We start from the raw sequence: 12,273 nt of genomic DNA on the forward strand, positions 1-12,273 counted from the left end.
ATGTAAGGCAGTGCAGATCAAACTGAGTTACAAGCAGCAATCTCTTGCTTTCCCTGAGCCCATTTAAAGGCAGCCATTACAAGAATGGAGTTTGTTAAAAGAACAGGAACTAACAAGTTATTTTAGCCTGTCTACACTTCTTTTACCAGACTATGGACAACCAGGCTGTGCCCATTTGGGAGAGGAGGAGAATACGGAAGCTGTTGCCATGTAAATTTTATTCACTGCTTTTAAAGAAGATGTTTTTTAAACATTTCTAAGTTGAATGAAAGGGACAGCACACATGTAACTAGCAGGTGGAAAAAAACACACCAACCTCAGTAACAGTGGGTCATCATCAAGGAAGAACTTGGAAATTGAGAAAGGAATACTGCTGTGGTGTTCAGGAAAGGCTTAGAGCCACATGCAACCTGACAGCAGAACAGCCAACAGCAACTCATGTGCCAACATACAACCTGCTGTTTCCTCAAGGTGAGGCAAAACAGTCCCTGAGATTCAAAAGGGCTAGGGCATTCAGAGGAGGAAGGAGAGAGCTGGGAACTCTGCACTCCAATTGCTCGGGGAAATCGGTTTCTTCCCCTCACTCCTCTGCCCAGCCAAAAAAAGCACATTGCCTCCAAGGGTCCACACCACCACTTGCTACTCAGCCTGTGCTTGTACAAGCATCCTTCTGCTTTCACAGTGTATGCTTAGTTAAGGATATGTACTACTTTTTCAAAAGGGTCAAAATAATTCACAATTCTACATCTCATCCCAAACCCAAATGTTCCTGAAGGCCCATATTTACTTCTGAAAATGATGGCAAGCTTCTAAATTACCCCTTGCTCCATTCTTAGTAGGGTATTATTCCCAGAAGCACGTGGTGTTTCGTACAGTAGAAGAGATGTCTTCACTCTCAGAGGCTTACAATTACTGAAAGAATATGATGACAGGTATGTTAATACCCTAGGGAAAGAGTAAGCAAAAGGCCAAGGCCTATGTTTCAGTAGTATGCTGAACCCAGAAGACATTGATGTATTTATGTTCAGGATCGCATTTTGGTGCCCACCACATTTTTCTTTTATTTCCCAAGCCCATACACAGACTGAAAACTGAAAATACCTGAACTCTGAAAGGACACTTACTGTTATTCCCCAAAGACTCTACCCTTGTGTTTTCAAGGAGCCAAAGCTCTGTCAAATTTCATCAGTCTTTTGCTCAGAAAGGCCTGTGGGACGAAAGCAAGGCAAAGAGGTGGGTATCCTCTGCAGCACCAAAGCTGCCATCCACTGATGGCCTTGTCAGCTTTATGGTCAGTTTGCACAAGAAAGCAGCAAAAATCCCGTCTGGAGAAGAACTTGTAAAGGTAGTCTAAATTCTTGGGCCAACTGAATTTGGCTCTCTGTAAAACAGTTTCTCTGTTGAAAAGAGCAACTCATACATCTTCCCTTTGAGTCCTTGCTGCAGCATAGAGAAAAGGACAGGGTGATTGCAGCGTCCCTCTCCACATCCTTCACTTGCAAGAACGCAGGAAAAAAAAATAATTTACATCCGTTTTTGGCTGCACATATGCCTGGAGAGATATGCTCGTAGCCTTCCATTCTCGATTTCTGCATGAGGCAAGAGCGGCTTAAGTGGATGAGGAGAGCTTGTTCTGCATTTAGGAAACCAACTTGTCTAGGCTGATGGTGCTTGTGTGAATTATTAAGAAGCAAGTGTATTTACAAATCCAAATTAGCCGACCATATGCCCTTCCACATCTATCTGCACTTTTAACTTGAAAGAGAATCACACCAAATGATAAATTTCTCTCAGCACTGGCTGCATTTTCTGCCTCTGCCACATAAAAGTTTCTGTAACAAAATGTTAAAAATAACTTCCTGCAGGGATGTTTGCTTTCAAATACACAAACATTTATACTCATCTAAGGTCCACAAAGTTAATTTCAGAATCAAGTCTGAGTTGCCAGAGCCCTTTAAAAACCAAAACATGCCCAGTACTTTTCTCCTTACTGAATCATTACTTTTGTTAATGATAAAAAAACTAGCCTGTTTCTGCAGCAGAGCTCCACAGTATCTTTAGGAAAGAACCAGTTTTGCTTTCATCCTGCTCGTCTTCCTGCACTCCTGCTCAGCTCCTGCTACTACCTGCAAGCACGCTGCCGGCTGCCAAGGGTTAAACCTCGGCTTTTCCGGGAGAAAAACAGAAGAGGCAAAAGAGAGAGGATCAGGAAAGCCCTGCCCAGGGCAGCAGCTGACAGGAGGGCATCGATGCCAGGGCAGGGATGTCTGGAGCGCTGCAGCAGCCGACAGAGCAGCAGAGGAAAAGTTTCTGTGATTTTAGGCAAGCCCTGGTGTGACGTCACCTCGCCCAGATAATCTCGGCGCAGTCAGCACAGGCCTCCTGGCTCCCCATTGGCGAGCCCCTCGTCAGCAGACATCTGAAGATAATTATTATTGGCCAGACAATTATAACAGGAACGACTACCACTTTGTGCTGATGCCCGAACCTGGTGCTCTGCAGCACGATGGAGAAGGACTCCAGCGGTCACCACTCCATCCAGGCATTTCTGTCACCTCGGCTTTCCTAAGCACCAGACAGTTTTTGCTGCCTCACTGGCTGCAGCTGGGAATCAACATCTTGGCACTGCAACCCTCTTTGCTACATGTCTATGACAAAACTGTACATTTTCTGCAAAAATAATAATATACTTACCTATGACATATAAAGGACTAAAGCTGCATTAATTCTCATACAGCAGTTTAAGGAAAAAAAAAATCCTCTGCAGACTACTTACTTCACACTACTCCCCTGTTTGAAGAAGTTTGGGAGAAGGTGCTGGGAGAGTTTGATTTGAGAAATCATTTTAAGCAATATTTTAATAAACATTTGACTTAATGCTGGTCATGCTTATCACAAACTGTCCATGGTTTCAGCACAATATGATAGTCTATCTTAAAGGAATACTGTATTTTATATTCAAAGCTACCCAATCGCACTATAATTAAACTTCTCAACAACAGCTTTACCACAACATAAAGTGTAAGGAGTTTCATGACAGTAAACGGACCTGTTACTTCTTTAACCTCCGGAAAACCTGCCATTGCTTGTTTAGGAAAAGCAACTAATTGGTAGCTCTTACCATCAGAGACCAGCAGGCTGCAGGTCTGTCTTCGCAGCCTCCAGCCTTGCTCAGCCACTCCTGCCTCTGTGCAGGAGAGAACCAGGCATTCCGGGGGCTACACCATGAAGGCATGCATAAACATAAAGCCAAGCACTCAGGGAGGTGAGAAACGCATCAGCTTATAAGACTATTCATTTTTCCTCTGTGTCAAAACAGTACCCTCTTTACAAAACAGTACCCTCTTTACAGCAAGGCTAATCCAGGCCCAAGCTTCAAAGAGGTCTCGGTGTGATGCACGTTGCAAGATGAGATCCACCGTATAGTGAAGCAGGAACATCTGGAATGAACTCACTGCCATTAGACCTATATGCCATCAGATGGGCTCCGTTAATGCCAGACATAGAGGGATGATTTCCAGGGGCAGATGGCAGTGAGGAAACAAGCCCCAGGATGGGAGTGTGCTGAGGAAAAGCCTGGGTGCCAGTGACTGGTGAGGGCAGAACACATGCACTTTCCCCAAGGGGTGACAAGAGCTTGGAGCAGGCTCAGAGGATGGAGGCAAAGGAGGGGCAAGCCTTGGCTGAACAGAACTAGGCACTTATTCCTTGCACCATGATTCTTTCTGACCAACCATACCAGTACCTAGGGGTATGCCATTACCTCTAGGCTTTGCATTCAAGCTTTTCCAGCTTTAGCCTTATGCAATTTTAATTAAAAGGGCTTGTTGGTGCTTTAACCAGCTCAGAAGTCATGTTCATCATCAAACTAGTCTATGTCTTCATATGCAACCTAGTCAGACTTCAAAGACACATCTCAAATCCAAAAGTCAAGATCAACTCGTTAGAGCTACTTCATTCCCCCTAACACACTACAGCCTTTTTTGTGTGTTATAAGGTATCAAGAAATACTTCCGAGATGAAGTAACAAATGCCACACCTAAAGAATTTCCTTCCATGATACACATTGTAATAGTATTGCACGCTAATTTAAATTGTGATTACAGTGTAAAATCCTGCCATAGTCTTTCCTTAAGCAAGTGACCTTAGTCTGTCTTCCTGCCCAAAGAATGAAAAAACATGTTTATTCCTACAAACTACTACTTAACAACCTCATCTCAGAACACTCTTATATTAATGATGTGTACATTAAGGCTACGCCTACAAAGTGTAGAAGCCATGTACTGCCACTGCTGTCTGCATACACAAACCTATTGAGTCACTCTGACAAGAAGTAAAAAAGCCTTCTTATATTGCATCGAGTTGCCGTATTTTTCCAGTTAAGCTCCCTGCAAAACTCAGGTGCTCAAACAAGACCTGTTTCATTAAGCAAATGCATTTCCTGAAGATAAAAATTCAGTTTAACCTGAAATTCTGAAGTCTTCATCAGCATTTTCAGGAAAAGCCTGTCACAACAGAGACCTCAGAGGGCACAGCTCCGTTTAATTTCCAGAAACATTCCTAACCCACAAGCTGATCACTCTCCTTTACTTTCATGTTAATCAAAGCTATTAATTCATCAGTTCCCTTAGAGAAGGCGAAACTAGATCTAAAAGCGTGTGCACAGGGATGATCACGTCCCTTTAGCTGTACAGCAGCACTGATGGTCTCCTGCTCTGAACCAGAAGTGGGAGCCCAGCGTTACAGAGTTCCAGCTGGCAACTTCTGCAGCACATGAAACTGACAGGGAGAGTTTAATAACACTGCTTAGCATTGATATAGTACCTGACATCTTCAAGGCACTAAGCAAACATTACTTAAGTCATTAAAGCACCCCATAGGGGCATTTCAGTGTTACTATCCCCCGCTCCCCTGGTCTTCCCCTGCTGGGGAAACTGAGGCCTGGGAGAGGTTATGTAATGTTCCCAAGGTCATATCATGAAGCACAGGAGAGCCAAGAAGATGTAGGAGTGCTGTTTACTTGTCATGTTCTTTAGTCTAAACTGCATCTTTCCTGGGTTATTTGACTATTACGTACACTCATGTATCACCCCTCCACCCTCTTTTACCAGCTTGTCCTATTCTGATGCCAATTTTCTTCTGGAATATGGACAGAATAGGAGGCATCCAACACTCCGAGCCCAAAAATATCTATGTGATCTCCTATCTCCTGAAACATGAGTGACACCAGGCCCTCGAGAGCTAATGAGCTCTCCTGGAGGAGAACAGAGGGAGACATACATGCACTTAAATGGTCATTTTAATTATGCTGCCCTTAAAAGTCCCCAGACCAGTCACTAGAGCATTCTAGCAAATCTCTGGCTGAGATCCACCTAGGATCTAGGACCATTCTGCCCTACAAATGTAGACACCGAAACTTGAGCCCAGAGACAGTCCTATCCTGCCAACTGTCACATGAGGGTAGCAATAGCAAGTTCCTCACTGGGGAGCCCAAAAGGGCAGGCAGCACTGCCAAAGGGTGGCATGCTGGAAATGGGAAAGTTGGGGGGTAGCTGGGGAGACATACCACAGGAGCAGCAGACAGGGCAAGACTGGGGACCCAGGCGAGGGTGGTCAGGGTGAGTGCAGCAGCAAGGTGCAGGTGAGCACGGGCAAGTCGTGAACACAAGGCCCGTGCAGGTGGGCAAAGCCAGGGCAAGGACTGGGACAAGGTGTGGGCAGGTGAGATGGAGCGAAGGGATACCGGCCCCGAGGACAGTGGATCCCGCGGAAAGGGCAGGGGTAGCTGGCGCGCTCCCTCCATGCCCGCCTCCATGCTGCCAGCCAGGGCCCAGGGATGCCCCCGCGGCAGTGCTGGGCAGAGAGCAGGCTCCCTGTACAGCCACTCCCCTTCGGCGGACCAGGCTGTGAGCGTGCGTGTGCTCCTTTGCGGGTTCATCAGGCTCCGTCTCGCCGCGACCCGGGAAGCCCCGACAGGTCTCTGCGCAGCCCCGGTCCCGCCGCGGCTCGGCTCGTCCCCCCTCCCCGGCCACACTTACACGCCGGGAAAGTTAACAGCCGCATGGCTGCAAATGAAGTTTTATTAGGGGCAGGGGGAGGGGAGGGGCAAGAGAAAGGGGCTCCGCGGAGAACGCGGGCAAACGCGCAACTTGTTTGAATGGGGGTGCAGAGCGGGGAGCGGGAGGGACGGGTATGGATGGAAGCAGGGATGGAGGCAGCAGAGGCCGAGGGAAGAGCCGGGGCACGTGTGCGGCTCTGCGCCGCCGAGCCGGGGCGCGGCAGGAGGGGGCGGCGGTGGGGCTCGGGGCCCGCATCCCACCGCGCCGGCGGCGGGATGCTCCGGCCTTGTGTAACCCAGCAGGGTGGCTCCAGCCCGGGTGCGCAGGTAGCGCCGGCGGCAGCGCCCGTGTGCCCGCGCACGGCGGCGCAGACCGAGCCCCGCCGCACCGCGCCGGCAGGGCGCAACCCGCGCACCCGGATGGGCTCAGCGCCTCCCCGATCCGGCCAGGCGGCGGGGCCCGGGGGCGGCACTCACCAGTTTTCCTGCATCCACTGGATGGCCGCATGCTCGTTGAACTGCTTCTCGAATTCATATTCCTGCAAAGTCAACACTGACATGTTCATTGGCCCGGTGGCTGCGGAGTCGCTCCCCGCGCCGAGATGCTGCCTGCCGCCTCCTCGGGAGCCGGGCCCCTGCGCGCCCGCCGCCGGAGAGCCCCCGCCTCTGGCCTGGCCCGCCCCGCCTCAGCGGTACCCCGGGTTTAGCATAGCTCCGCTCCCCTCCGCGCCTCTCCTCCCGGGCCCGCCGGTCTCCTCCTCTTCTGCGGCCGCCGCGCAGCGCCCGGGGGCGGCGCGGTCTTAGTGCCCGCCCGCCGCCGCCGCCGCCACCACCACCGCCGCCCGGGACACCCGCCCCACGCCGCCCTTCGCACATCCCGCACCGCTCCTCCGTGCTCCGCGCCGCTCCGCAACGCGGCTACGCTTCTGGCGGGGAGGAAAAGCCCCCACCGCCTCAGGCCGTGAAAAATAACTACAAAAATAGGAACCCCGCCATCCCTTTGCGGAATCCATGCCGCAGCGCCCTGCGCGCCGCCCCCGACCACCCGCGAACTAAAGAAGCACAAGCTGAGATTTAAGCAGAGGGGCAGACGCATACACTCCCCCAGAAAAAACCTACGCGCCACCTCTACGCGTTCTTTTTGCATTTAGATCCCAGTGCACCTGCTGTGGCTGCTGCCACCCCGCGGTAGAGGACCCTCTCCCCGGCCGGGCCTGGCGTGCTGCGGGGTAAGGGGTTCCAGTTGGGTGTCCCCGTGCTAGGGGACACTGTCCTGCAGGCAGGCTGCCCCGAGCTACCTGCTGCGCACAGACAGGCTTTTAGATGTTATGGTATGCGTGGAGCTGCTGGAATATGAGGCAGAGATCCCGAGTCTATCTATCACCTGCTGAACTCCTGTCGCAGCTCGGTAACACGGTGTTTTTGTAGCCTTAATTTTGCTTTCCTGTCTCATCTGCCACTTGCTGATGTCTCCAGCTGCGTTCTTCCGACTCCAGCAGCACCCTGGATGTCTACTGCAGTACGACCTGACCTAAAATAGTGGTCCCAGCCCCCACGGAGCTTGCAATCTGAAGGCAGGAGGAGAACAGATTTCGTGTCAAAAAAGCCAGGCGTAAGTGAGGCAGATCCTCACAGGTCAGCATGCTCTTAACTTTGGTGGACTTCAGTTCTCATTGACATGGAAGTCTTTAATTTTAACCCAAGCACTAAGAAAATAAAAGGGAGCCCTAAAGTTGTGGGACATCAAGAGTTAACCAGTCTGATGATCCTGCTCGCATTTTGACTACCGAACTCTTGAGAGTCATGTTTTTCAGCACATTAGCCAGAGGGTCTGAGACCAGATCCCTTACACTGGCAGCTTCCTAAAGTTGGTGCCTGAGCTGGTGAGGTGCACAAGATTAAACTGAAGGTTATAAAATGCTATGGCAAGGACTCCTTTAGGATTTGGACAGCCACACGGTTTCAAATGAGTTCGACTATTGCCCTTGGGGTTTCTGTCTACCTGGGAGTTCAGCTGCCATCCAGACTCGCAAAGCACGTGACATTCAGTGCTCATTCCGAAGTGCTGATCTGCAAGACATCACAGAGTCATAGCATATGACTTAACCATAGTTAAGTCATAGCAACACTTGAAAATCAACTGTAATAGTTTCAGGAAATACATTAACAGCCTGGAAACACTAAACCCCACTGGGATTCATAGGAGTCTCAAAAGCTCACCGTGAGTTTTCCAGGTTTTCTATAGCTCACAGGACTTCTACATAGTTTAAACAATCTGCAATGAATCCTACTTTCCTTCCTGTCCTGGTCTCATGGGGACTATGTGAAAATTTCCCCTAGCATGTGACTATCTGCAAATTAATACTGAAGCTTGGGATCACTAAAATACCTGCATGAACAATGGAAGAACATATAAAACTTTGTTGGCCTTGAGGAGTTTGTAAGCCCTGCTTCTAGTTGATTATATTGACTGCAGTTCAAGGCAATAAACAAAACCATATGGTCTATTTTAAGGGGAAATAACTTTTATGTAACCATTTTTGAAGTAATTTAATTAATTTTCCCATAAATGCACGAACTTGACATAGTAAATACCTCTCAGAGAAAGCAGGTGGGGAGCATGATACAGTTTCAAGAGACAATCTTAGTCCCTCTGTGCATGTTCATGTGCATACCTCTATATTGTTGTGGTTTTTTATGGGGTGCCCATCTCGTTCAGTAAGTGGATAGTTATTGAGCATTACTTTGTATTCCCTTTATTTAACATCTCTCCTAAGGTGGTGTAGAAGGTGCAGCAGCTAAATGGTATTTTCTATCAGATATATGTTAATATCATTTCCATTTACCCAAAGCCCTTTGGTTGAATAATGCAAGCAGGATTTACAAATAACTCTCTAATCAGGTTGAGCACCTTACCATTATCATTTCTGCTACTAAGCAAATACTTTTTACTCCCTGTCACAGTGTTAATTTATTGCAAAAACCATTAGGCTTCTATTGCTATAAGTAATTTTGAATAGCTTATTGTACTGATGTATAGTTAAGTCTCAACTAAACTCTTAACAGCTGCTGGGAAATGAGATGCTATACTGCTGACAAGTCAACATAAGGTATAGTAACTGTCAATGAGAGTTGACATCATGATTTAAACATAACATCAATTACTAAAACACACAAGGACTTGAAGGAGGCTTGTGTGCTCAAAAATGTTAATTTCCAGCTGTATCAATTAATGGATTAAAGAATTTAATCTCTGTCTATGATTTTGTCATACTTGAAAGCAATGCATCATACAAGTATTGAAAGCCATGGAAAACTGGATTCTCTGATATACCCTATAATTGAGAAACAGTTGGGTGATGCTCCTGGATAAGATAATGGGAGTTAGTATCAAGAATGAATGAATAATGGACCTCCCTAGGACTACTGGCTGGTCCTAAAAAAGAGAAAGGTTTCATCAAGTGATGGGCAATAAACAAAAAATAGCCAAGGGATGTTTATGGGGCAGCCCAAGTCTACCTGGCAACTCAGGTCTGCCCACGCTCATCTGTGCCACTGCATTAAACCCAGACTCAACCACAGGCACCTGGGAAGCTACTGGAATGGATGCTGTGGTGAGTCTAAGCAAACCCCATGAAGAAATTGTTGTGTCAGCTGGTGTCAGCTCGTAATAAATCAATAGTAAGCACTAATCTGAATTAAAATGTTATAAGGAAATTTAAAGCAGAATTATTGTGTCATTTTTCAGGTCTGTAAACTAACCCATGACTCAATGTACTCCCATTCTGTTGTGCTACATTACCCAGGGACCTCACCTAAATCATACACTTAGAAATTACCTGTGAGCTCTGAAGCCACCCAGATCTAAGCTCTTCTGAAATATTTTTAGTGCAGCTCATGACAGTTACAGCAGAAAAGATGATGGGCAGGAGCAAGCTGCAGAGTGCACTGCTAGGTCTGGGCAGCAACTCCAGGGTGCAGCCTTTGTGGGTAGCTCAGATGGAAATCTGCCCCTCATTGTCAGGGCTATGGTTTAGACTGGCTTGATAAGAGCTTACCGTTGTAAGTGGGATAATTCTGTCTTTCTCTTCACATGGTTCACCTCCTTATCCGCTCTCAGTATTTCCTTCACAACCATAAGGAGCAGAAGCATCATTTTTCAATTTGTGCCAAAGCTCTAGGTTATGGTTTGTGGCAAGAAGAGGAAAATACCTGTGATTTCAGAGAACATGAAGTCTTGTGTGTAAAACACAATCCAATAGCAAGACCTCCCTCATTATAGCCATTTCATGTAAATCACAGAATTTGTATTTGCTATCTTTGTGCACATTAGTAGCAGTTCTAACCATATCCCAGATGGTATTCAGTCACAGGCAAAAGATACCAGGCTTCTTCTACATTATCTGCCAGCACATCTGCAGACCTATGGAGTGCTTCATCCCTACAAGCCAGAGAGAGCACGACACCAACAGCATCCTTCCTTCCCTACAACCTTGGGTAGGGTGATATCAGTAAAATGTGAGAGAAAATAAATTGTCTTTCACTGCTCAGAGCTCAACAAAAATAATGTTTTGTAAGGCAAGGAGACAAGAGGCAGAAGCAAAAGGCAAAATAGTTCAAATAGAGGTACACCATTGTGGAGATGGATACCTGTGCTGAACTACCTAAGTCTGCATGCTGAGGTTATGCTAAAAGTCTATGGTAGAGGTTGGAATATGAACTGACTTACAGTATTTGATGTTAATCCATATATTTTCTTGACATTCCTATGTATTTTTAAATGTTTTAAGTTAAAAATGGAAACATTCTAAAGACTATTTAAATTTTACTTTACAGTCAAGAAGAGCCACAGAAGCAGAAAGCTTCAGATGCTTAGTGCTGTTATTACAGGTGTCTATTTATGAGTATATGGGTGTATGTATATTTTGGGTGATGAATGGAAAGATATAAACATAGCCACAAGTGTATGTACTTCAACCTTAATGTTACATGCTTTTTTATACTTTGGATTTCTTGAAAGCCTGTTTCTGCATATTTCATGATCTTGGACAGTGAGCAAAAAGCTGACAGGCGCTTTGATAAAGTGGCCAAAGAGCCAAGTACTGGGCACCCTGAAAATCTCATGGTTGGGTTTTTCTCTTCATGATTTCACCCTCTAGCAGTGAGATTGCCTGCCAGTTGGCAGTTAGGAAAGTGTCATCAAGCAGGCTTGGACTCTTCACCTGTTCTGTGCAGGTTTAGCTGCTTCCAGAGCCAGCACAACTGATATTACTATCTCTCCTTAGCAAATCAGTTAACTCCCTTCCTTAAAACAACCTGGTAATGCAACAGTGGTATTGCCAAATGGCTTATAGGCTTTATCCCAACTTTTTCAGCTTGCAGTATATACAGATTGTGATTCTGCTGTGGGGTTTTGTGCTGTATCTTGCAGTGGCTCTGGAAAGTCCTTTTTGACCTCAGCAGGGACTAGATGTGGTGGCACACTTGCTGTCTGAAGTAATGGAGTCAGTGATAGGATTTGGAAAGAGTGCTCAGCCCACTTGCTGCCTATTTGAAGATGCAAACCTTCACTTAGGCACTTCCTTCACAACAGGAAGGCAATAACAGAAATAATTTCTCTTAGTTATTGCTTAACCATTCAGGTTAAGGTTACTATTACTTTCTACTATTATTAAATCAAATGTGAATGTGTTACACAAATGCCATGCATAAAAATGAAGGACAGGACTCAGTTATCAGTTACACTTCATAATCTTCCTGCTGCTGCTGAGATCATACAGGTATGCACAGAGGCTCACTGATTAGAAAGGGGAAAAAGATCTCACTTTTCCATGTAGCAATGGGGCATTTAACCATACAAATATTGATTGTGTTCTCTTTTAGGGATTTACCAAAAAATAAACCCCTAAAATGATGTCTGGGCTGTTTCTTCAAGACTGGAAATGGGAAATGATTGCTGAACTTTTCTCTTGTTCACTCACTTTACCGGTCAGATTAAATCCTGCAGTCAGTGAGGAAGGGGGTTCAAAAACTGAGTAAATCTTTGTAGTCACCTCCTCTAAAATCTTTAGTTCTGCATAGCAAAGTCACTTGCTCTGTGCCATCTGAAACCTGTGCAAAAATAGTATATAAAAGAACTTCACTTTGCAATTTAGAGATGCATACACTTTAGAGTACAAGAAGGAAATGTTTTATAGAAAAGTCGTTTCACGGTT

The 12,273-nt window shown here is 46.4% G+C and overlaps 1 protein-coding gene across 3 annotated transcripts in view; it reads right to left on the reverse strand.

The window, feature by feature from the left end:
- ELOVL6 (ELOVL fatty acid elongase 6) overlaps positions 1-7,191 on the reverse strand; it is a 77,053-nt gene extending 69,862 nt beyond the window's left edge. The window contains exons 1-2 of one of the 3 annotated variants that reach the window (XM_071555999.1): positions 6,942-7,191; positions 6,536-6,597 (exon numbers count right to left, since the gene is read on the reverse strand). In XM_071555999.1, coding sequence (XP_071412100.1) covers positions 6,536-6,597; positions 6,942-7,154 — 275 coding nt within the window. In that variant the 5' untranslated portion in view covers positions 7,155-7,191. Of the gene's footprint in view, positions 1-6,535; positions 6,841-6,941 lie in introns of those variants that run through there. The other 2 variants (XM_071556001.1, XM_071556000.1) reach the window with 2 other exon arrangements.
- Positions 7,192-12,273: the final 5,082 nt, after the last annotated feature.

This window comes from Pithys albifrons, chromosome 5, assembly GCF_047495875.1.
Source record: "Pithys albifrons albifrons isolate INPA30051 chromosome 5, PitAlb_v1, whole genome shotgun sequence".
Taxonomy (NCBI): domain Eukaryota; kingdom Metazoa; phylum Chordata; class Aves; order Passeriformes; family Thamnophilidae; genus Pithys; species Pithys albifrons.